The sequence below is a fragment of the Platalea leucorodia genome (assembly GCF_965183815.1).
Source record: "Platalea leucorodia genome assembly, chromosome: 15".
NCBI lineage: Eukaryota > Metazoa > Chordata > Aves > Pelecaniformes > Threskiornithidae > Platalea > Platalea leucorodia.
This window is the reverse complement of record NC_138837.1, coordinates 1,435,740-1,460,750: the sequence shown is the minus strand read 5'-3', so window position 1 is coordinate 1,460,750 and position 25,011 is coordinate 1,435,740. Positions and strand designations below refer to the sequence as shown.

At 53.6% G+C, this 25,011-nt stretch overlaps 1 protein-coding gene across 1 annotated transcript; it reads left to right on the top strand.

The window, feature by feature from the left end:
* Positions 1 to 275: 275 nt before the first annotated feature.
* Positions 276 to 25,011, top strand: ADGRD2 (adhesion G protein-coupled receptor D2; the record flags this gene model as incomplete). The annotated part of the gene is made up of 25 exons (XM_082327286.1): positions 276 to 323; positions 410 to 473; positions 1,214 to 1,444; positions 2,192 to 2,845; positions 3,509 to 3,607; positions 4,086 to 4,171; positions 4,564 to 4,845; positions 6,168 to 6,279; positions 6,671 to 6,805; positions 7,115 to 7,235; positions 8,037 to 8,142; positions 8,417 to 8,472; positions 9,603 to 9,729; positions 9,842 to 9,945; positions 10,602 to 10,704; positions 11,321 to 11,474; positions 12,258 to 12,391; positions 12,951 to 13,066; positions 14,716 to 14,836; positions 19,725 to 19,766; positions 19,981 to 20,034; positions 20,400 to 20,544; positions 21,111 to 21,169; positions 23,744 to 23,774; positions 24,896 to 25,011. 25 exons carry the CDS (start codon positions 276 to 278, stop codon positions 25,009 to 25,011), a joined length of 3,300 nt encoding a protein of 1,099 aa, XP_082183412.1.

Here is a 25,011-nt window from a genome sequence, read left to right as displayed (position 1 = left end):
TATATGTTTTATGATTAATTATTCTGTATCCTGGAAACAAATGTTAAACTGAGACCTTGAGTTCTTTAAGAAGAACCGAGAATTATTTTGATAGGGTACTACCCGGAGCAGGTATTTCGGAGAGGGTCGTTTTCTCTTTTTTGATTCGAGACTTTGGGAGGACCGCAGCCTTGTCTGAGAACGAGCTTTCTGCAGCATGCTTCTGTCTCTGCAATGCATCTCTAGTGATGTTTTGTTTATTCTAGCAAAGGGCGAAAGCTTTCCCGCTGGTCAGCATGTTCAGGAGAGACTTGAGACCTGATTCTTGGTTCTTCAGCTTTCTGGTGAGTTTTACAGTAATTTTTATAATTTGAGTATTTGTGATAATATTAATGCCTTATCTGAATGTTACAAAACATCCTCTCCACAGGTCGGTAGCCTGTCCAGGAGTCTCTTTGCCTTTGCAGCCCTTGCCAAGAACCAGACTTCTAAAGGTTAGTGTTTTTATCAGCACTTCTGTCTGTTTTTACAAGCAATATTCAGCACAGAGAAACAACGCATAAAAAGGTGTCCAGGCAGAAACAAAGGTAAAGAAGCTTTTTCTGATACCTCGTTTTGTGCCTGAAATTATATTTGCATAGCTAAGTATTTGCTTGGCAACTATGAAATTACTGTCTAAAATGAGGTGAGTACTGCTCGGCTGCTAGTCTTTGTGCCACTGTAACTGCAAACAAAACAGGTTATTTTGTGCTTGCAAATCGCATCTACAAATGCAGAAGCTGGTAGGAGCTGGATAAACTGGGAACATTTGCTTGTAGGTAACTGCTTTGAGCAAGCTGCCCCGAGGGCAGTCCCTGGGCGTGCCACGGCCAGCTTTGTCTTTGCGCTGAGCTCGGCCTGGGTTTGCGTGTCCCACAGAAGCGTGGGTTTGCGTGTCCCACAGAAGCGTGCCCAGCTCCAGCCCGAGGCCGGCCATTCCGTTTGTGAGCAGACTCACGGACGTCCCTCGGTTTATGTCCAGTATAGCCAGGACTTTTCCGTCACACTGTGCCCACCGAACATCCCGAGGGCTGGGTACGGAAATGAGCTCCTGCCTTCAGCTCCTCGGGGGTGCACCAGGCAGTGCTTGTAAACGCCGGGGGATGCTGCAAGAGACTGACCCTGCGGTGTGTGTGGCGCGGAGGCGGGTTGGAGAGGCTTTCTGTTGCTCCACATTGTGTGTGTCTTTCTCCAGGTTTCGCTCCTGTCACAATTGAGACCTCGAGACACATGTACGAATATGTGGCCACTGCTTTGGACTGGTGGCATGCAGACAGATACTGTGAACAACGCTTTGCCCAGCTGCTTTTTGAGCCCCAGGACAGCGAGCGAGCTTCCTTTAGCAAACTGCTGCAGTCCCACCACATCAGAGGTTCTGTCTGGCTAAACGAAAGGGACGGTGTCCTGCACAAACCAAAATGGAGACGTGAGTATAAGTGGGCTTGGACTATTTGGAGACGTGTTCACTGCTGGATCTTTTTCATTCTGAAAAATTAATCTGACTGGAAAAGTTGCCAGTCATTTTTTTATTGCCACTGTGGTAGCACCCAGGACCCCCAGTCACAAGCTGGAACTGGCAGCATGAACAGCAGTGATCCCAGCGCATCAGCTGGTCGCTGTCAGGATTTTTTAATGCATTGGAAGAGAAGGGAGTTGCAAAGGGCTCCTCTGCTCTGTCCCCCTGCACCATCTCCCTGTAAAGCAGGTCTGGCTTTGCCCAGCCTCGCCGTTCCTGGCCTGCGGGTCCTGCAGAGCAGTGAGGTTAGAGACAGGACCAGGAGAACGGGCGCTCCCCAGCAGCAAGGCACCTCATAGCAGATGCCTCAAAGGTTTTATTTGACTATGCTCTTGGTTGCTATAGCATGGGATGCTTGGGAACATGCTGTTCCTTCCATATTCCTTGTTTGCCATCCTCTTTGCTAGAAAACTAAGTTTCTGGAAATTACACTTGCTGAAATGACGCAATGGCAGCTTGCCTGCCTTCCTGATGCCCTGCAGGCACGGGGGAGGCAGAAGCCTTGCTGCATGCTTGCAGGATGGCCTTGCCTGCAGGGTCCATGAGTTCTTAGCTTGAGTAGGAGGCAAATGAAAATGATGGTCTCATCCCAGTGGAAGATGAGCAGGCTTTGGCCCGTGCTTCTTCCTTTATGCTGGCTGAAATTTGTCCTTCTAGGGGACCACGTTGTACCAGTCCTGGTATTCGGAGACAAAACAGACACAAAGTACGTGAAGGTGCTCTCTGACTTCCCAGCCCTGCCTGCTGTCACAGCCTGCGCCCACCTCCAGTGGGACACCAGGACCCAGGAGATTGCTACCATCTTCTCCTATGCTGTGCCGGCCTTTATTAACGAGTTCCAGCTCCGTGGCTTTGTCGACGAGGAAGGCTTTGTTCGGTTTGCCCTGATAGTCCACGGGCACCATTCCCCATACCTGCCCGTGTTCCGTGCTGATGGACAGTGGCATCACTTCTGCGTGACCTGGCAGCAGGGAAACGGGACCTGGGCCATCTACGCCGACGGTAAAAGGAGGGCGTCTGCCAGCGGTTTGTGCGCTGTGGGGCCGTCTGCCCCCCAGGCTATCTACGGCCAGGGGACTTTCATAATTGGGCAGGATCAAGATTCCCTGGGGGGCACCTTCAGGGAGAAAGAGTCCTTCAGTGGGAACATCACCGACTTGCACATCTGGCAGAACACCCTCAGCGCCGAGCAGATTGAGAAAGTTCGGTCGTGCTGGGTGGTGGAGCAAGACCTTGTGTTTGGGTGGAGCTCAAACGCTCTGGAGGTTGAAAGCAGCGTTCAGGAAGTGACGGCGCAGTTTCTGTGCCCAGGTAGGTCTCGTGCCCCTCGCTGCTGCAGCTCCCTTCTGCAGCGGGGGGTCAGCACGCAGGGACAGTCCGAGAAGCCGGTCCCGTCCTTAGAGAGGGAATTCGGTGCCGTTTGTGGAATGGCGCTTCTCCTTCGGGAAGGAAAGCAGAAGCACATTCAGAGCTGTGCTGGGCAGTTTACAAATCTCACTTAAAGGCACGGTCATCACTAAACCCTCGGTCACTGAAGACCCCTGCAATGGCCCTGGCAAAGACAGCTGCTCAGGTGTCCTGGGCTAGTTACAGGCTTTCTCCGCTGCTGAGGGAAATGGCTTGCTTCTCAGTGGTGCTGTTCCCTGGGGTTTGCACACCCAGTGCTTCGGCGCTCTGCCGGGAGGAGGGATTCAGTCCCTCAGCCGGACTGGTGTGACATTACTGATAAATCACAGACTGGGGACCTGGCACTGCTGCCTCCTCCGAGGTCCTTCTGGAGAGGATTTACCAGGCGGGTCGGGAGGGTTTCTGAGCCCAGTCCCTGCTCTGCTCTGGCTCTGGGGCTGCTTAAGGAGCAGTCCACAGCTTTTGTCTTCAGCGGGGTTCGTGGATTGCTTGCAGGAAACGTGATTGCTGCTGGGGGTGGCGTGTCTCTGGGGGACCCGCGCCTTCTGTTTCTGTGTGTTTCCACAGGGCCTGTTGAGGAATGCCGAGTTTTTGAAGTTGGCACCGGTGGATTCAGTTACGCATCTTGTTTGCAGTCTTTGCCTTTTATCTGTCGCTACAGAAAGGGTACAGCATCTGTTATTTATTTATTCATTACGTCCATGGCATTCACTCCTGGAGGTCCTAGCTAGGATGATGGCCAGTGATGGGGCGGCCTTGTGTCTGCTCTGAAGAAATCGCATGCAAAACCTGCTGTAGCTGTGACTTTGCTTCAGTTGCATGCACTGACAGGTTATTTTGCTGTTCTCCAGTTAAGCAGTGGTTGTACACGTTACATGGCTTCGGGATGCAATGCTGTAGAGCGTCTCCCAGTCCAGGCATCTCCAGACTCGTTGGCCAGGGGGACGTGGGGAGGAGGCAGAAAAGAAGTGTTAGTCTGTCTCTCTGGATGGGATCTTGTATTAGAAATAAAATACAGCCGTGAAGTCTCCTTGTCCTGACTGTCCTACCAACTTAGCCACCATTCTCCAGGCTTTGAATATGGCTTGTGGTAACCACGCTGCTACACACCACAGCAATGGTTATGCTTTTGTTTGGTTCTCAGATGCATACTGGCAACTGCAAAAAGCTCAGCTGGAATCCAGCCATTCGCTTGTCAGCCGTGTGAACACGCTTGCAGAGAGGACTGTGGTGAGTCCTGCAGCCCCAGCAGCGGCAGCTGACGCCGGGAGCCGGCAGGAGCTGTTGGCGTGGACTTGCTGGCACCTACTGGTGTTGGAGGTCGCTGCCAGCAGTTATGCCTGTGGCCTTTTCTGAGCTGCTGTCAGAGAGTCTGACCCATACAGCTGTACCTCGTGCGGTGATCAAAGAAACACAGTGTTGCTTCAGGTCGACTCGTCTCACTGAGGTTGAGGGGCTGGACAAGAGAGTTCAAAATGTCAAGGCCGTCCCCTGAGAGATGCCTGGTTGGCCAGGCAGGTGTCCTCACGCCAGCGAGGGCGTGCAGGGCATTGCCAGGGCGTAGCTGGCGATCAGGCAGAATCAGGGCTCTGCACTGAACTAAAACTTCTTTTCCGTGGCAGATTCCTGAGAACGTCTTCACCAGTGATGTCCAAGACATGAACCTCTCTGTTGCTCTTGGTGCTCTTGATGTCTTGGCAACTGTTCTGAGGGAAGGAGAGACACCCGTGCTGGAGTCGTCTGACCTCCTTGCGGTGCTTCAATTACTAAAGCAAGTCTCTGATGTGGAAGTCCAGGAGGGAGAGGAGCTGAAGATGTTGGAGCAGTTGGGCCAGTATTACCTGGAAGTGACTGACTTAATCTTGGAAGAGCAGAATATCGAAACGTGGTCATCAGTCAGCCAGGTAACGGTGTCACCAGCAGTCTGGCCACTGTGTGCCACATCTGTTCATCTTGCTGTGTGTGCAGCTCCTCGGCCTGCTGTATGACCACAGGCTGAGGACCTGGCCTTGCGTGGTCACACGTAGCCTTTCTGGCCGTATTCTGGAGCTTGTGAAAATGCTGCAAGCGTGGGCGTGGAGCCTCTCTGCCAGCTCAGATGAGGACCGGCTGCCTTACTGCTGCCTCATTTGTTGGAGATGCAAAGAAGCTCTTCTGCAAACAAGTGCAGTCAAGCGGTGCCTTCCTTGCAAACCCCTCCAGTGGTTGTCTCGGCTCTCTTCAAGCTTCTCCACTTTGCCAGCCTGGATTTACAGGATTACACACAGTTTGCAGGTTCCCGGTGCTTTGCAGATTCCTTGCTCCCACATCCTGCTGTCTCTGGCAGGGCAATGCCCTTCACTTTATAGTTTGTTGTATTTTCCATGGGTGGGCTGCCAAGGAGCTATCTGTCATCAGCCCCCACGCTGTTCAAAACACTGTCAGGCTTTGTGTGAGGGATTTCCATCATCCCACCCCTGTTAGGTTTTTCTCCATTAGCTTCCTCCCTTCTCACGTGGGTCTTTTGTGTCTGTTGTATGGTCTGCACTCTCCACCTGTCTCTGGGAAATGTGTGACAGCGTCTGGCCTGGCCAGTGCTCCAGGAACCAAGCCAGGGACCTCCTGAGGTGAGAGGATGCTGAATAGTTCAGGGTTTACCTCGTCGCTTAGAGCTGCTTAGGTCTCCGTGGCCACAGTTACTCACAGCTTCTCAATAGTGGCATAAAACCAGCTCTGGCCCAGCGTAGCTGGTGCAGCAGATCCATCTGCTGAAGGAGAAAGGGTTTGAGTTTGTGTAGTACAGGGGAGCCACTTGTGCTGCCCAACACGGGCAGGACCTTGAGTGATGGGGCCGGTCACTGCTACCCAGCCAGCAGCGGAGTCTGTTTCTGGGTGAAACCTTTTCCAGAAAGAGAGAGTGGTTGTTCTACAGCTTTGCAAAAATCAGGAGTCAGGTCTAAAAATCTGCTTTCTTTCCAGAAGCTTATTTAGTTATTTATTTCCATGCTGGTTTAATGGCTTTTTATAAAGACTAGCAAGTTGCCCTCATTGCCAGTCTCATCTCCTTGCTGAAGAAACGGGGAACATCCTTTAGTGAAGAAATCGAAGAAAAGCAAAGCAAAAGCCTTGAGTCCCAACTTCTCTTTTTCTGCCCAGGACCAAGCATTTAAGAAAACTCTTGTGAACTGTGGGAAGTGTGAGCAGGCGGTGCAGGTGCTGATTTCCATTGCTCTCTCCCTGTTTGCAGGTTATCAGAGGGCCCATGGCTGTTGTTGAGCTCTGCGACAGAATGGTGTCACACTTAGCCCCACTGCTGACCGCAGGGAGGACAAAGATCACGATCCAGCACGGGAATGTCGGTGAGTGGCACTGGCAGAGCTGGGGGAGGGCATCTCACCGGGACCCAGCTTAGTCGTCCTGTCTGGTTCCCAGTCCAAGCCCACTCCTGGCACCTCTCCTCCTCTGGCTCATCTCTTGCTAACCCTGCAGCCTTCTCCCCATTTCCTCCGTGCACAAGTGTCACAGTGTGGGGGCACCTCTCACACCGTGGATCGTAAGAGGATTGTAAGAAACCTTTGGGCACAGGAGACAAACTGAGCCCAGATGCACATGGTTTGCACTGAAAGGGATCTGTCTGCTGCTGCTGTGGGTCTTGGCTGGGGTTATAACGTCCTTGTGGTACTTTGCTGTAGCAGTAGCTCTGGAGGAAGGCCGAACCCTGGTTCAGTACCTGATTTTACGCCTTCACAGGGATGGAGGTCAGGAAGCTGGAGCTGAGCAGGCAGGAGCTGAGCAGTGAGGCGTACCTGGTCCAGAGCCCCGAGAAAGGCAGGCACGACCTCATTGAAGTTCCCGCAGAAGAAATGCAAAGGCTGAAAGCCAGAGGTAGGTTATGACGCCTGTGCTTCCCCGGGTCTCCCCTCGGCACTTCTGCAGCATCTGCCTTAGTGGCACAAGCTCTTTACCCTGTGCACACGCAGTCTGGGGAAGTGTGGGGAGGAGATGCCCTTGGTGAAGGGGAGACGGGCCGTGGGGGAGAGATGATTGCAGCCTCTCTACAGGCACAGCTTGGAGCTGTGGGTGCTGCAGACCCCCAGTATCACACCCCCAGAGCAGGGCAGCGGTGCTGCAGCATGGGCTGCTCAGAGCTGCCCTGCGTGCTTGCGCCCATCCTGCAATGCTCTGTCCCTCCAGGTCTCCGCAGAGTCACGGTGAAAAACATGTGGTTCGGCTACGGCTCCCTGCAGCGCTGCCTGTCCAGCGCTGGCAGCGGGGCTGTCTTCCAGGACGTGGCTGCCTCTGACGGAGGACAGAAGTGAGTGAAACAGAACCCCCCGCGCCCCAGGGCTGCCCTCTTAGCACCCCAGGAGAATTCATTTCCAAGCCTGCGTTAAGTCTCTCAGTGCCTCTGTTTTGGGGCCACCTCCACCCTGCTCCATCCCATCCCGTTTGTCCTTGTCCCTGCTTTCTCCAATATGCATGTGGAGACGGGGCAACGGAAAGGGGCTCCCGAGTCAGTGCCTTGTGGAGGCAGAGGCCCTCGGCACACCTCGCCCTGAGCTGCGCGGTGGGGCTGCCTGCGTGCCGCGATGCTCCGCGGCGTCCGTCCTGCCTGCCTCTGGGTCCCTGAGGTTACTGCCCTGCTGGGGTGGGATGGGGATGGAGCTGCTGCGGGGTCCCCTCCGGCCGGGGCAGCAGCCGCGGGAGCCGGTGCCTGTGCGGCGGTGGCTGGCGGAGCGGGGTGGGAGGCCGAGCCCCGCGGCTCTCGGGGAGCTCGCTGAACGCTAGGTGGGGATGGCAGCCCGCACATCCAGCGCACCCACCGCCCACGGACCTTGGCTCGCCCGTGGCGCTGCTCAGCTGCCAACCGCTTAGGATGCCCCAGTGCCTCATCTGTAGGGTCACCTCCTGCAGATACGGGGGGAGCGGTGGTGGTTTCTGCTTGCCAGATAATCTGAGGGAGTTTCTGCCCTGTGCCCAGGCCCTTTGCTGGTGGCACTGAAGCACTCCAGAAGTGGCTCTGGATCTCTCCAGCTGTCCTGTATAACGTGAGATCCTGTTTTCCGATCGCAGTTTGTGGCTCCTGTGCCTGTGAGCAGCATGCTTTCCCTGACAGGTCCCTGAGCACCACGGTGGGCACTGCTGTGATCTCATCCGCCCTGCTCAGCGACTACCAGGAGATCAGCACGTCTGTGCGCTACCGCCTGCAGCACCGCGTCCAGGTACCCCGAGGAGGGGCTGTGCTTCCCAGTCGCCTCCCCCGCCGGCGGCATCGCGCAGCCTGACCCGTCAGGCTGCGCCCAGCCTTGGCTCAGGGCCCCCAGAGCTCTTGGGCTTAGGGGTGTCCCGTGCCCAGGTCTCTCACCTTGACTCCTGCTTCCCCGGGGAGGTGTTTGTCCTGCGCTGACAGACCTTGTTGCAGCCTAGTGAGTGAACTGCATCGGGCTGCATACAGTGCGTGCATGGCTGTGCAATCTCCTCTCTCTCTGCCTGCAGGACCTGCCCGACAAGCTGGTGGGGCCCATCTGTGCCTTCTGGAACTTCAGCCTCAGGTGCCTTGTTTCAGTTCGGGTCCCCAGATTTATGAGCTTTTATTTCCACTGGAAAACCAAACATAACAATATAAATGTAATGGTAAGACTAGGGATCTGTAATTCTTTGCCTGCTTTGCGTGCTGGCATCCTCTGTCTGCTGGAGTAGAGCGCTCTCCTGGGAAGATTTCCTTTGGAAAAGTCACTCACAAGCAAGTGACCTTTAATGAGGTATGTGCAACTAAAATGGAAAGCCCTAGTTAATTATGATCGTTGCCTGCAACAAAGAAGAGTTGGTCCAAGATATATGGCCCAACAGATATGCAGGACTCCCAGCCTCATAAATACTGCTTGGCATTGAGAAGTGTTTTTGCTGAATGTCACTGCAGTGAGAGCACTGAGACTGTGATATATCACAGATTGGTAATTAAGTCATTCAAGTGCAAAAAAACTCCTTAGGGTCCTGTTTGGTAACAGGCATGGATCAGTTTGGGGAGGGTAGGAAGAGGGTGGTTTTGGAAGCAGATGGTTGCTGCACAAACAGTTCCACTAACCCTGCTCTGAATTTGATCTTCCCGTGGCGCTGGGGCGGGCTCAGAGGGGCAGTGCTGCCGGTGAGGACAGAGCTGACCCGGCGCAGCCTGGGACCCTGCACAGGGAATTCAGGTCCGGAGCTTTGCTGGCCGCCCGGCAGCGGAGAGCAGCTGGCTGGCTGGAGACCCGCTGGTGCTGGCGTGCCCTGAGAATCGGGAGGCCAGTGGAACTGCACCGGGTACCTGGCAGGCCAGGCTGATGCAGAGGGTTAGACGTGTCTGGTCCAGTGATGCTCTCGGTGAACGTGCTGTAAAAGGAGTTCTTCCCTGAGCCGTGCAACTACTGAGTTCTGTTTAAAGCAGTGATGGCTGAACTGTGCTTTTTAATACACACATTGACACTAGACCTGTTTTCTTGTGCTTGCCTGACAGATAAGGCAAATCTGCTGAGATGCAGGATAAGCCAAAGGGAAATCCATATGGAGACCTGTCTCTGATATACTTTCCTCATTTTAACTCTGCTTCTTCTGGAAGAATAAAATTCCCTTAACGCCTTGGCTTTCTGTTGAAGTGGATGGTAATTTCCATGTGTTTTCTCTGTTTTTTGCTGCATGTTAGCCCAGATGCTGGCGGGATGTGGTCCACAGCCGGCTGCTCTGTGGTAACATCTCTCCCGGACTCCACTGCCTGTTTTTGCAACCACACCACGAATTTTGCTGTGCTGCTGCAGGTTTACGAGATGCAGGTAAGCGAGGAGCCTTTCTCTGCTCGCCTGGGGGGTGGATGCCCGACCTGCGAGCAGTCTGTGGTTCATTTGTGGGGGTTTTGTGTCTTCTGTTGTTTCACGGTTGGAGCAGAGGACCACTAAGGAGGAGCTCACACTGCAGACCTTGACTTTTATTGGATGTGGAGTTTCCTTCTGTGCCTTGATAGTTACCTTCATTTTATTCTTGGCAGTTGGGTAAGAAAAGTCGAGACGCTTGTAGCCTTTTCTGCATTTTTTTGTTTGCCATTTTGCTTCAGAACAAGTACCCAAGCAAGGTATCCCTGGTCAGGGTGGGGCGATGCAGGTTTGCGGGGCGAGGCTGGGGAGCGGCGCTGGCGTCGGCAGCGGAGGGGAGGGAGGGAGCGGTTGTCGTGGGCTGGGGGGTGCAGTGCTGGCTGTTTCTGTGGAGATGCTTATGTGAGCTGTGCACACACCTGAGTGCCCATGGAAAGGTTTTTTATCAATGACAAGGTTTACCATAAAAGCTGCTCTGCTAGAGTTAATGTTTATAAAATAAATGGAGCAAAGACTATTTCTTCAGTTGTAAACCCTTCTGTGTCACTCGGCAAGCACAGAGATCTGCCTTGGGAGCACGGCAGTGGCTCCCTTCGCCTCCTCCTTGCTGCCTCTTCCTTGGAGCCAAGGAACAGGCAGGTCTGAGCAGCCGTACCCGCGCGCGTCCCCGGCACCAAGAGCTTGCACACCGGGGCAGTCCCTTGCCTCTTTGGACTGTCATCTCTGCAGGGAGTAGCGGGTCACCAGGCAGGTCTGCACAGCCCAGCAAGGACTAGCGAGAACATGTGCACCCCTTCGTTTGACTGCAGCTGAGGGTTTCCTCTCCCCTTCCTCAGTGTCCCCAAGAGCGAACGAACGACTGTGCACAAGAACCTGATCTTTGCATTAGCTGCAGCAGAAGCTCTGCTCATGTTCAGCGAGTTGGCCAAGACCAACCAGGTAAGCTCCCTAGAACGTGTCCTGCTTGGCCAGCAGCAGCAGGCCTGCTCAAGCGTTATTGTCAGAACAAACAGAAAAGAAGTGTAATCCCTTTTATTAATGGTTCATTAATTACCTGTAACTGGCATCTAGGAAAGAGTTGTGTCTCTGTGTTTGGAGATACATATATACACATTGTGCAATCTGTCGGGAAAATTCACCTCTTTCTTCTGACTGTTTCTGACAAAAAAATCCTTCAGGAAATTTAAGTAGTTATAAAACAGCACCATACAGTTCTGTCCCTTTCTGTGTCCCCTTCCACATCCCAGGGCTGGATCAAGCAGCTCTGAGATGAGGGACCTGCAAGGGAAGTCCAGGAACTGGGACAAGACGCTGTCAGTTCCCTCCCCTCTGGCTTGCGATGGTCACGCAGATGAAATGCGTGTGAGCTGCAGCAGCTGCACTGTTCATGTGTTGCAATTTTAAGAACTCTTCCTAGCGCCTGTGGATGTTTAAATACATTTCTGCACGTCCTGCAGCCTGGTTTGCAGGTTGCTCTCCTCTTCCTGACCACACACACGCAGAAGCTCCCGGAGGGCTCCCTCCTGAAGCGCTGTGTGATCTCGCCTCTCCCCAGGTGCTGTGTTTCACCGTCACTGCCTGCCTGCATCTCTTCTTCATGGCAGCCTTTTCGTGGATGCTGGTAGAGGGGCTTCTCCTCTGGAGCAAAGTGGTAGCAGTCAACATGAGTGAAGACAGGAGAATGAAGTTCTACTACGTGACAGGCTGGGGTATCTACAGACTCCTCTGCGCTGGGTGCTCAGAAAAATGTGTCCGTTTTTTGTCTAGCAAAAGTTTCAATAGGAGAGATGCCCAAATATTTGGTTTGATGCAATATGAGAGCTGGGTGCCACTGCTCTGCAGAGGCTTTCTTACCTTTCTGTGTCAAATTGCCAGTCAGCATATAAGTTAAAAAGCATTTCTGTTATTTTTCTAAATCCAAGAGTTCGATACAAAAAAATGGAGGAGGAAGTTTGTGGTAAGTTCCTGTTCTTGGAGAGCATTACTGCTGTCTGATAGTAATTAAAATATAAATATGTTCCTGACTAAGCACTCTTTATTCTGAGTGAGCCCTTCAGGGACATAGAATTCATTTGAATAAGCTGAGTTTCATATCAAAGAGGAGCCTCTTTAGGTCAGTGCTCCTTGCAAAACACACACCTAGTTGGACACTGGGCAACTGGTTCAAATATTTTGGATTGTTTTATGTCTTTGATTGTCCATTTTGTTAAAAAAGCAATTTGAGGAGTAAATTGCTTTGATCAGGACTCAGGACTTGGAATGCTTTATACCTAGGAGAGTGATGCTGACAGCGTATAAATCTGGTCTTGCAGAGCCGGGACAGATTTCAGCCGCAGTAAATTGATGTTGCTCATGGGGTTTCGGAGGCTAAGCTGGCTCACGCTGCAGCGTGTCTGGTCATGGGGGTTTGGAAGCAATTGTCTAGAGCACAGCTGACCTGAGTGGGTCATCTCTGCTTTTCCTGGGGTTTAATTTCTGCTTTTTTTCTGCAGGCCTTCCAGTCGTTATCGTGAGTGTGACCCTTGCAACTTCCTTTAACAAGTATGTGGCAGACAACCATTGCTGGCTGAACGTTCAGACCAACGTCATCTGGGCCTTTGTTGGGCCTGTTCTCGTCATCCTGGCCGTAAGTGCCAAAACCTGCCGGGACGGTGTGATTCCTTCGTGTCTGGTTTTAGGAAAGCATTGCAGAGTCGGGCGTGTCAGCACTTCTCTAGCTAAGGAGCTTGCTCGCAGGGGTCGTATTGCCTGCTGCTTTTATAGGACAATTTCTGTTACGCTTTATATATACTTTCACAACATAAATAAATCTCTCTAACCAAAGCAGCTTTTTGGTAGAAAAAAGTGCTTTAAGAAAATTTTGCTGACCAGTTCTTGTATTGGCTGTTAAATTAGGAATGTAGATAAATGTGTAGGTTGACTGTGACATTGGTTAAAGGTCTGATTTTAATATGGGAACATCTACAGCCTTGAAGTATTATCAGTATTGGGTTTTGAGATAAGTTTTATAGATTTCATACTTGTGCAGACGGCTCTATGAAGTATTTTATTCACTGCTTTCTCAAGAGTGATGCATTTCTCCCCAAGTTCTGACACTTAGCTATTGAGTTCCCAGCAGAAAAGACTCACCCCACTGGAGCTGAGACTACAGAAGGTTACTGGGTCCAATGGCTCTTCTCTGACAGGTGAACACCTTTGTGCTGTGCCGGGTGGTGATGGTGACCGTGTCCAGTGCTCGCAGGAGGTCAAAGATGCTGACGCCCAACAGCAGCCTGGAGAACCAGATTGGAATACAGATATGGTGAGCAGGGAAGGGGCTGGTTTTCCCAGCCGTGGCTGCTCTGGGTATGAAACGGTGGAATTACTGTTAAGCTGAGAGCCTTTGCCTTGGCGAAGTGAAAGACCATGAGTTGCGGGAGTCAGGGCAGAAAGGATTTTCTCCGCCAAGGTGCGTCACCCAAAGGTAGTCTGTCTGCTCTGGTGTCTACACCACTGAGAAGCCCAGCCAGCACTTTCAGCCTGGGGAACCCGGTGCTGGACTCCATCTGCCCTTGCACTCTGAAATCTCAGCACTTTGGGACGGGAGACCCTTAGCAGCGCCTCCTGAAATCAAAGCTACCCGGGGCCCGTTGGCACCACCAGGAGCAGCACTTTGGGTCTGGGAATGGCTGCTGTCTCCATCGGCTGCAGTGGTGTTAGCGTGTGTGCCGAGCCCACTGCCGAGCTCTCTGCCCCTTCGCTGTCGTTAGCCCCCCGTGCTGCTAAGCAGCTTGCTGGCAGGCGTGCAGGCGTCCTGTAAAACATCGCCGTAGGGAAGGGAGGTGGCAGCCTGGGGTGTTTCGAGGAACCCAGGGACCCAGCCGGGTGCCCAATTTCCATGGAATTTTACAGAGCTCTGAGCCGCAGTAGCAGCTCCTCTCCGCTTCGCAGAACATTGCAGTTTGAAGGGGTCGTAACTAAATTTGTCTCCCTAGCACTTGTGTGTGCCCCTCAGCAGGATGCCGGTGTAGAGAGTGCAGGGGTTTTGGCTATTTGCATTATAAAACAAATTTTCTATATGAGTTTGGGACTTGGTGGATTGAGAGTAACGCTGGTGGGGATTACATACATGGGGAAAGCGGTGGTGTGGACTTCTGTAATCAGTCAATATAGAGAAACCTCTAAAAAACTGCTGCTTGAGTCATTACTTTATCATCCTCTGCGAATCTTTATTGTTGTTAGCTGGCGCCGAATACCTCTGCTAGACACACATTGTTCCCCTGTATCATAAATAAGTTTTCCCAAATTTACAGAAGCACAAAGATAGGGCATTGCTGGAGGGCAGGGTGACATCCATATGCTAATAAAACAAATACAGAAGCCCTCCTTGTAGCAGCAATTGGGGGGAAAATAGCTGTTTTCTCATGGCTAATGACGTCAAAGAGCTCCCTTCTTGCTAACTCTCAGTGATAAATAAAGAGCAGGGCTGGCACACTGGGGGCTGGGAGGTGAAATGTTTGGTTTCTCCCCTCCTAATTAATTTTGTTTGCAAAGGAATGTGTTCCATAGCTACCATCTTGGGTGCCACTTGGTGGACACATCATCTGAAAGGCGCTTGCTGGGGGAGGGGAGCTGTCTCCAGCAGGGAGACAAGGAAGGTTTCTTCTAAACTGCAAGATACAGGCCAGGGTGCTCCTAAACCTGTGGAGCTCTTTCAGGGCAGATCCACTCCGTGCTCTGTAACCTAGTGCAGATGCCCCAGGCAGATCATGGCGAGACCCTGGGCAGGGTTTGCAGAGCCAGGAGGGACACTCGGCAGGCTGGGGCGCTTTGCCAGGACGCCCTGGGCTCAGGGACGTGGGGCACGACAGAGACCCCCGCACAGAGCTGGTGGCCGGGAGGAGGGTGCCAGTGCACCGTGCTTCGGCTTTGAAATGCGCCCAGGTAACCCTGAGCTCTTCTTCCTGACAGGGCCACGGCCAAGCCCGTGCTGGTGCTGCTGCCCGTGCTGGGGCTGACCTGGGTGTGTGGGGTCCTCGTCCACCTCAGCATCATTTGGGCCTATGTCTTCATCGTGCTGAACTCCCTCCAGGTGAGTCCTGTACCAGGTGGGTCCTCACATCACACCCGAGCCGGTACCTGCGGTTTCTTGTGCTTCGGTGGTACTCTACCTGTCCTAATAGTTGGGGACATTTGTCAGCTCTGAAGCCCAGCTTTCCCAAGCTGCTGTGCTCTTTTGTCTGAGGAAACTAAGTTCATGCTCCCAAGATACGAATCACAGCTCTGGAGACCTTATTCATCTAATGGCCCTTCAGCACCAGTCTCTGGAGTGTCCCTACTGGTGCCATAGCTTTCCAGTTCAAATCTTGTTTCTCATGTTAGATTTTCTGACATTGGCATGGTTTCAACATGACGCTTACAAACTGACATGCTTGTAGGGAACTTCATTAGAATTTTGATTTGGTCATTTAATGGATAATTAAAATGGTAACTGTCCAGTTTAATGGGGCAGACATCCCGCCTGCTGTTTGCATCAGTGAAATGAGCCCCATTCCTACAGGGATGAGCCGTGTGTGCCAGCATCACTGTTAGAATAGGGCTGTTCGTGACGAGCATCTCAAAGGTCACATCCAGCCATAGCATGTTTGATTGCTGCTTAGATGGTGTGTGTTCTAGGATGAATGTTTTCCATCTGGTTCATGTTCAGACATACTTAAAGATCGTGGCCCAAGAACTGTACAGGCAGAACCACCTTCCCTTTGCCTGGAGGTCAGCTTTACCACGGGGAGATGAGAGATGATGAGTTAAGAATCAAGGACTAAAGATCTTCACCCCTAAAATCCATCTTGTCTGCAGCCACGCAGCTGCTCCCCAGGGACGCTCCCGGTGCCCAGTGAGAGCTGCACTGGCATCTGATGGGATGCGGGAGTGTTAGGTGGAACAGATTGCGATGTGGGCTGGGGATCAGAGCCTGGCACGGGGAGGCTGGAAGGCTGTGTGCTCTTTCTAGCTCTGACTTGCAAGACCTTGGGTGAGTCGTGTCACCTCCTTAAACCCCTTCATTCCTCTTTAGGTAGCATCATCTGGCTTACATTTTTAAGGCTATTTGCTTGTCTTGGTGTCTTCCAGGGCCATGGCTGTGACTACCATACTTCAGAGCCGTGTTGTTAATATGTAGTATTAATAGGGATCTCTATAGGGCAGAAAGTAACCCTGGTGTGTAAAGCAATACTTAATATTTGCTTCTAAGTTTACTGATTTCATCAAAAGAGTTTAAAACTTTAACCAGCCTGTATGTGGTTAAGAGAGCAAAGCAAATTGTATTAGTCACAGCACCCGGGAGCACTCAGTTCTGCACTGAGCTAGGACTGTTCCCAGGACCTCAGGATATCTGAAACTCAGGGACACATGGTGACAAAAAGTCCCAGAACATGTGCTTGCCACCTGCGATTCAAAGCATCAGCCCCCTTGTTGGTAGAAGCCTTCCAAACCTCGGGAGAAAGCAGCTGTAGATGGAGCCAGAGAAGCGCTGAGCACCGCTGCTCCTGCGGGGCTGGAGGGAACGGTGCCCAGGCGGGCAGTTACTGGGGCAGGGAGCCGGCCAGGGCAACGGGCACGGGCTCCGTCCAGCCCCTGGGGCTGAGACTGTGCCAGCACAAATCGCGCCTGGGGGTACCCAGTCCTGGCCCTTCGCACTGGGTATTCACACATATATTTTTCAAAGTCCCTTGCCCAGTGCTCAAGGACAAATCCTACTCCAGGGCATCCAAGTTAAGAGAGCAACTGGGTACTACCCTCCAAACCATTGGGATCCAAAGAGTTCTCCACCTATCTCCCTTTTTTCTTTGGATGCAATAGAAAATGGCCCCCACTGTAGCTTTCACGTATGGAGCAGCAGAGTTTGCAGCGCTTCCCTCTGGCATACTTGGCCGGTTTCAGCGTACCACTGGCCCAGCTCTCCAAGGGTGAAACGCAGGCGTTATCACCACGTGCACAAGATGGGTGGCTGCTCCAGGGATGTTCTGCCTGTGGCTGGCCCTGGTCCAGCGGCCGGGTGCTGCTCACGCACATCCGTCGGCTCTCAGATGGGATGTTCCAAGGCCAGACAAGGACTGCCTCTCCACATCTCCGCTCTTAAGGATATCAGAAGGGTGGCAGGAGGCCTGTCCTAACTGTAATTAAATATAGCATCAGTTCTCCTTGCCTCCTCATGCCATGCTTAAGTTATTGAGCAGAAGAGAACTCCAGGCTCAGTGCTGTGATGAGGTGAACAGCACCAGCATCTTTTCATTCACAGAAAAAAAAAAAGAAAATTCTCAGCTTGGGTGAACTCCATCGGCATCAGCAGAGAGGCAGATCAGAGCGCAGCATCCCAGCACCATCCTGGCGGTCTTCCTCTGCCTTGCTTCTGTGTTCGTGCTGTAAAAACGTGAGCACGTATATCACGTGAGGGGTGACCGGAGGGGTCCTGCTGAGGATCTCGGGCTTGGATAACCTGCAGGAGAGCTGCTTCCCAGTAGCACTTAGGGCTGCTCTTTGCTCTTCAACCCGGCCCTGGCAAGGGGAATCCCGTGACGAGTTCCCTGGTTCAGTGACTGCCAGTACCCCTTGAGTGGGGCCTGACAATGCCAGTGCCCAGACTGCATCCTCCAGGGCTCACTCAGCCTTTGAGTCGCCACCGATGCCAGCAGAGGGGCTGTGGGATGCTGGCTGTTGTAACGTGGGCGCTGGGCATAGGGGTTGTTTCCTGAAATGGATAAATGCGTCCTCTGGATGGTACACCTCCTGAGCCTCTCTCTCGCAAGCCACGACATCTGCCTTGGGTGAGATAGGCGCTGAGGTGTTTGCTGGATCAGTATTTGTTTTCTTCCCTTGCTTTCTACATTATTGCTGCTTTTGTTTTTCTTCTTTCTCCTAAAGCTCAGTAGGAGCCGTGGCTGTTGTGTGGACAGGCAGCCGGGGGTTTGCTCACGGATGTGCTGTGCTTGTTTGCCTTCTGTCCCTTGATTACCAAGTTCAGGTCAATTTGCACATTACCCCAGAAGAAAAATTGTCATGCTGGTGGGAAGCTGTGGAGTTGAGAGAAAGCAGGGATAAAACCATCCCATTTCAGCCCCTTTGCTGACTGTCTTATGGATCGCCTTGGAATTTCCTTTAAGGCCAGTGTGCTTCTTCATGCGCTAGTGTTGTGCAGGAGACTTTTGCTGCTGTGGTTGTTTGTTTGTTTGGCTGCTTTCTGTTTATCTGTGGAAACCAAAGCCTGTCTTCAAGGTTACTCTGTGCGTCGACACCAAACATGACAACTCCTTCTCCAGCCAGGCAGCACAGCAATTCAGCCGAGTGACTGAAAAGCAGCAGGGAGGGGTGCTGCGCCGGAGGTGGCTGCGGTGGCCGCCCCACCGGCTGGCGAGCAGGCGGCAGCACCTTCCCTCCAGCCCGCGACTTCAGAGGTAGCAGCACCAACACCCTGCCGAGCACCGAACTCTGGGCTGAGGTGCCTGCTGTTAAGAAACAGCATAGGTAAAACCTGCTGGCTTCATTTGAACGTGTGGAGCTGGAAGGATGGTCCTGGGGCGGGCTCAGGGCAGGGACTTACAGAGCCACTCACCCGTCTCCAGCGAGAGGGGAGCAGGAGGTGACGTTGCTCCCAGGAGGGGTGTGCGGAGCGCAGCAGGACAGACGGACACCAGGCAGCACCATCCATCCCGCCCTGCGGGTCCCGGCACGTGCCACACTCTCGCCTGTGGCCACCCAGCGCCTGCCCTGCCATGAGCAGGGAGCCGCAGCGGCCGGGGCATTGCGGGCCCTGCCGGGAGAAGATGGCGCGCGGGCAGGAGCGCGGGCAGGAGCAGGCTCCTCCAGAGCCACGGCTCCGCTTCCGCCCGCCGCTGCAGCTGGGCCTCCTCTCCTTCCTTGCTCTCCTCCCATCCGACCTCGCCGCTGCCCCCCTCCCCGCGCTCATCCAGAATGATTATTTCAAGGAAGACCTGCCTTGGCAGCCGGACCAGAAATCTGGTCTGGGGGAGTGACCAGCATTGCTGGCTGAAGGACAGGTCATGGCACGGCGCCAGGGTACTGCTACCATTACGCCTGCCAAGAGCTCGCAGATGAAGAGCAAGGCTCATTGAAGACAAGATGGATTACTTTTCTTGCTGCAGCTGATTTATCTAGCTGCGATAACAAACACCCCACAGATATAACATAAATCTGCTGGGCCAGATAGGGCTGCCTTAAGGCCAAAATCGTTGGTCTGGAGCTGTAATTAGCCCCAGGCTGTGGCCTCCATGCAGTGCTCGCTCCGGCCCTGTCCCGGGCACTTTCCCCGGTGTGCCGGTGGCAAGGATTGTCTAGACTGGGGCTGAGCAAAGCCTCTGGGTCTGTACCCCACTGAATTTGGGTAGAGGGTCCTGTTAACGCTGTGGGCTGTCACTGCACGGGGCAGAGGAACTGTCCCCGGCATCATGCTGCGCTTGGTCTGTGGGAGGTGGGCAAAAGCCCCGCCTGGGGTTGGTGCTCAGCGGGAAGGGAGGTCTGCTTCCCGGATTTCAGTTCCCCTAGCAATTAATTCCTGGTGGTTTCTGGTTCTGAGATCTGAAGGAGTGTTTCCTGGGGGATTTTGCATGCATGAGTGAATGAGAGTGCGGGAGAGCTTCGGGCTTGGGAAGCCGAGTGCCCAGTGAGAGGTGCCCGCATCCCCCAAATGAAATGGGGGGAGAGGAGAAGGAAGAGGGACTGGGGCAGGGACTGTCTCTCCTTTGGACTCTCTGTGAAGAGCCTGGTCTCAAGTGTCATTTTAAGGAAGGTCCTTCCTGCCCAGCTGTCCCTGGCTGTGCCGTGCCCGCTGCCTGTGCCGGTCCTTAGCCCACCCCTTAGCCCAGGTCCTCACCCATTCTAGTGCTCATCAAACTCGTTTCCTCCCATGCAAAGTAGCACAAACCAGCTGTACATCTCTAACCCTTCCTGTGCTCTCTGCTTTTCAGGGTCTGTACATATTCCTGGTCTATGCAATCTATAACAGCGAGGTAAGAGATGGCCCTGGCTGGGGCTCAGTCACTCGTCGCAGCAACCATGTATTGGCAGTCAAGGGGGTAGCTGGGGTTGTAGTAGGTGCAACAGGCAGCATAGCCCTGACTGTGCTTCTGGGACAGTGACTGCTTTTTCTCCATGGCTTGCTGGAGGATCTCTTGCTCTGCTAGAGCTGCTGTGGCCCTCTCTGATGTCCTTGCTCTCTTCCAGGTGAGGAATGCCATCCAGAGGATGAAGGACAAGAAGAAAGCACTCTCGTTCACCGTAAGTTGCAAGGAAGCCCTGCTGCCCCCTTCATTCATCATGCACCCACCAGATGAGGGCCCTAGGTGTGCGCTTGGACTCCTTTGAGGAGATGAGGTTGGAAAGGAGTCTTATTTTTCTCCCCACTTGTCCTATGTAGGGAGAGTAGCAGAGGCTGTCTCCTTTCTTGGCTGTTCCCTTGGACAATGCAGACCCAAAAATAATCTGCCCTGATTAGGCAGCAGCCTGCTGTACCAGGGTGGGGTGGGAGTCGAAGTCCCAGGGGCCGCAGTGCAGATGAAATCGATCTTTAAAATTGGACGTGGATCCAGCAAAGACGCATGTTGCAATTTTCACTGTCCTGTATGTCTTGCCTGTCATTACAGAACTGCTCGCATCCCATCAACTACTTATCAAGTCCAAGAAACACGACCTCCTGGGAGACAGGGAAACTGAGTCCTTCTGCAGCTGAGAGTGCCTTGTCGAGCCCTGCGCAGAAAGACCCTCCAGTGAAGAACATCACCAACAGAGGTAAAGAGGGTTGTTGTGGCTGTGGGCCCAGGCTGTGTGATGAGACCTCAGTAAAATTGTTATTCCCAAGGCTTGAATTTTAGTGTACGTTCACTTGGCACTGCGTTGAACTTATTTGCACACTGTGCCCGTGTGAGCACTTGGGGTCTGGTGCTGCAAATGCAGCACGGGATGAAGGATTCCTGGGGAAGGCAGGGACCGTGTTCACGTGGGCCTCAGAGGGATCGGGTTCATGCCTGCAGGCTGGCTGGGTGTGGGCATGGGGGTCCCAGCACCGTGTTGTGCGGCATGGCATTCTCTTGAGGCAAGAATCCATGTTTGTGTCTTAAAATGAATTTTCTGGAGAAGGCGGGGTGAAGGTGGCAGTAGGAAATAGGGGTTTTAGCTTCTAGGAAAAAAGGCATTGCATGCTCCAACCAGTTTGTGGGTGCAATTACGCAGGTAACCTGTTTGGTCCCTTTGCTTCAGTGGGAGGTACTTAGGGGACACAGAGCACTGAGTTCCTGGTGAAGCATGAATATTTCTACTCTCTAGTCTCCAAACTCATTGTGCTGCTTCACCCCTAGGAAATTTTGGAGCCAAAATTCCCATGGGGATTTCATCAATTATGTCACCTGAGAGACCGGTATGTAAAGTCTTCTGTTATTCTTCCACCTTCACCCACAGACAGAGCGTAGTAGTTACGTAGGGATGGTGTCTAACGGTTCCAGCGAGGGGCTGGGACTCGGACACCTGGTAGTGTTACCAGCTCTGGCACAAATGCAGTGGTTGAGCAGGTCCCAGAAGCTGCCTGACTCACCCACCCTGCGCGCGGGCTGAGGGTAATGCCGGTCCCCTCTGTCCCAGGGCGTTAGAGAAGCTGCTGAGTGTTGGGGAGGGACCGGGCAGCGCGTTAGCTCAGCACCCATGCTCTCCTCCTGAGGACCGCTCTGGACACACGGCCTGTCTATCAAAGCAAGGAGGTTTTGATACACATCCTGATGGCTCTGGTTTATTAAAATACATACTCGTTATTAGCAGCATATTGATTCAAGTCATTTAAATGCATGTTTTCATGCCCATAGTGGCCACTCCTGGTAGTCAAGCCAGATGCAAGTGAGTGTTTGCTGCCTTCTGTAGGAGCATAAGATGGAGAGCGAGGCGGGCTGGCGGGCAGGGGCTCCTGGCCAGTGACCTGCCTTGCCTGTGCTGTGAGGGCCGGGCTTGGCTCCGGAGGCGATTGCCTGAGCCAGGGCTGGCCTGGGCAGGGGCAGGCAGGGGCAGGCAGCAGAGGGGGCCAGGAAAGGAGGAGGCCCGCAACGGCCGGTTTTCAAGGCGAGAGCTCACTCCTGAGCCGATGGGCAACCGGCCCCGCTGCCGCGCCGGGAGGGTGATTGTAGCAGGGGCATACGCGAACAGAAGGAGCCAGTGACTTTGAGCCAGTAAAGCACCAAGCGGAGGCTGGTACGGATCAAGCAGGAGAGTTCCCCCAGGGACAGCAAATTGAAGACATGCAGCAGGGGCTCGCTGTCCCTGCGGCGGGCGAGCCGCATCCGTCCAGGGAGGGCAGGCTGGGTCGTGCTGCCTGCGGGAGTGTGATGTAGAGCTCAGCGAGATATGGCCTGAAGCAGGGAACAATTTAAATTTGACTACTCTGATACCACTTCCATCTCCCACTATTGAAATGATCATCAGTCCTTGTGCACTTGACGTACAAGTGCTGTAATTTCCTCAGAATAAAATCCAACACTACTTTCATATGAGTCTCTCACTGAAGGATCTCTCTCCCTCTCTAATATTTATCCTTTGAAAACCTGTGTCACATAGACAGCTCTTATTTATCCAATAGATAATACTTCTATAGCTGGCATATCGTTTTGAAGCCACTCAATAAAATCCATATTTTCATCTCTCATGATTTATATTGTGGTTAATGCTGTTCCTCCCCTTGTGCTGAATGCCGACCAGGATTCATTCGCAGGTGATGCTTTTCTCAGCCAGCCAGGTGCTGGCTGTGTAAACCGGGACCAGGGCTAAGCTCCTGGCACCAGATACGAGGCGTGGGCTTAGCCCAGGGGCCTGAGTTTCCTAAGGCAGGGAGCATTAGGAGGCAGCAGATCTCCTAAATGCCAAGGCCATGGCATTTCCTAGCAGGCAGACAGAAAGCGCTTTCCTCCGTGTGAGGGTCACCGAGGATTTCACTGCATCTTTGCTGCTTAAACACTGCATTTTTAATGTGCTTGTTCCCTTTCTAACTAAGATGGATGGAGCAGCCTTCAGAAGGTGAGGCTGCTGCCAGTGCCCGCCTGGGGCGAGGGGGCACGGCCCGCTGCCCGTGCAGACGGGTGCTGCGGCAGTGCGGCGCTCGGTGAGCCCCGCGGTGCCGGCCCAGCCGGGGCTGCGGGGAGTCTCCATCCGAGCCCCATCTTCCCCGCCGCGGCGGTCGGCGCAGCTGTGCCCTGAGCGGTGCCACCCTCCGCTGCGCGGGGCTGCTGCCGCTGCTCCTTGCTTACATCAGTCAGCGCTGTTCCTCCTGCTCCCTGGCTGAGTGAGTCACGGCACTCGCTGGAGGAGCGGTGGATTAAGAATGTCACTGGCAGCTGCACAATAGTTTGGATGAAGAGAAGACGCTACTTAAAAACGTTTGAAAACACTTAAAATGACAAAACACCGAGCAAGTGAAGATACAAACACAGAGGAGATGTTCTTTGTGTTTCAGCTTTTTTAAATGTTGTTTGCTGATATTTATTGCTGTTGGGCTGGGAGCAGGAATTTCACACCTCGCAGAGCATTAACCAGCACTGAAGCACCGGGTGCAGGCTTGTGCGTGCTCTTTCCACCACAACACGGGGGAGAAAGTTGTCTCTCCTCCTCTCCTGGATTTTCCTGTGGTCTCCAGCGCGGTGCCCAGCCCGCTGGGTCGCCTCGGGGCTGGAGGGGTCCCCGAGAGGGCGAGCGGAGCAGGGCGGCAGCTGACCCCGCAGGCACTGCCGAGAGGTGCAGCCGTGTCCAGGGGCGCTCTGCGAGGTGCCCGTCCCTCGGGGACGGGGATGAAGGCTCCAGTTCGCAGCCTGTGCGGTGGCTCGGGGGGAGGGAGAGCGTGGTGCAGCAGCTGGGTGCTGGGGGAGCCCTGCTGGCCCCGGGGAGCGTGCTGGGGGCTGCCAGCAGTGAAGCAATCAGACCTGTACCTTCTGCTAACAAATGTTCTCCCCTCTTTCAGGCCGTAGAGCTGACAGCGTTCAAATCCTCAGGTAACATTTGCCTACATCATTTTCTTTAATTTTTGTTCCTGCTGATACTGGTGTCTGTGGTTGCATGGTGGAGTGCTGCCCAGAGGGCAGGTGATTTTTGCTCAGGCTTTAGGAAGCATTTTATTTCCAAACTGCCCTGGTGGGTGCAGTCCTGGCCAGGCTGTCGGGAGATCGGTGTCCCCCATGAACAGATGAGGGAGAGGGGAGGGTACGAAGCCCCAGCAGCTCTGCCGGTGCTGCCTGCGCTGCCTCTCCCTGGCAGCACTGGTGGCTCAGCCAAGAGTGCCCATCTCACAGCACCCACCGGTTTCTCCCCATGTCTCTGCACCTTCCTTGCTGCCTGTCCGTGTCTGCAGCTTGCTGCACACCAGCTCCCTGGGCCCCTCCGTGACAGTGGAGCTGCAGGTCGCAGGCCTTGGCAGGCAGCAGAGGGGCAGTGGGTGCCTGCAGGTACCTGATGCTGAGCGCTCTGCCTGTGCACCCAGCACGGCCGGACCGCGAGGCACAGCAGGGACCAGCACACCTCGCTGCTTGGCAAGACCCGGGCTGCTTTCAGGGGTGGCAACAGCTCTTTGCTGCCACGGGGTATTTTAAACCAGCAGCTGCCGCAGAAAGCGCTGGCGGGTGTTAGAAGTGACTTGCTCCCAAAGAAGGGCAGCCAGGGAACGTGGGGGGTTCAGACGGGGCTGGATTTATGAGCTTAAAAGCAGCCATTTAGCTTCTTCTGTTTCAGGTTGTAGAAAGGCCAATGTCACCATGGAGGTGGGTAGAATTAAAACCAGAAATCCCTCGTAAGCCCCAGACCTCTGCTCAACTGCAGTGCCGGGGAGAGGCCGGCCAGCCACAGCTCCCTGCTCCTGCCCCAACTTCCCTGCCTGGCTTTGGGCAAGTCACCAGCTCCTCTGGGTACGGGTGTAGCATATTTAGCTTTATTTGTTTTACCAGCCACTGCTGAGTACTCCCAGCATGCTCAGTGCAGTCCCTGGATGGGGTCACTCCAGCAGACAGTGCAGTGAAGAAGCACCAGGGATGGATTGATATTATTTTTTCTGCATTGTTACATTTTCTTTTGTCAAAGGAAGCAGTGCATTAGCAGGTTTCTGATTTTGCTCCACATTAAGTGTCTAAGCAGGGCATGCTTAGACTATTTTCGAGACGTTGCCACCCAGAAGCGTTGCAGCTTTCCTCCCCACAGTGGACACATGAGCGAGGCAGAAACGGTGGCATCCAGGAGTAA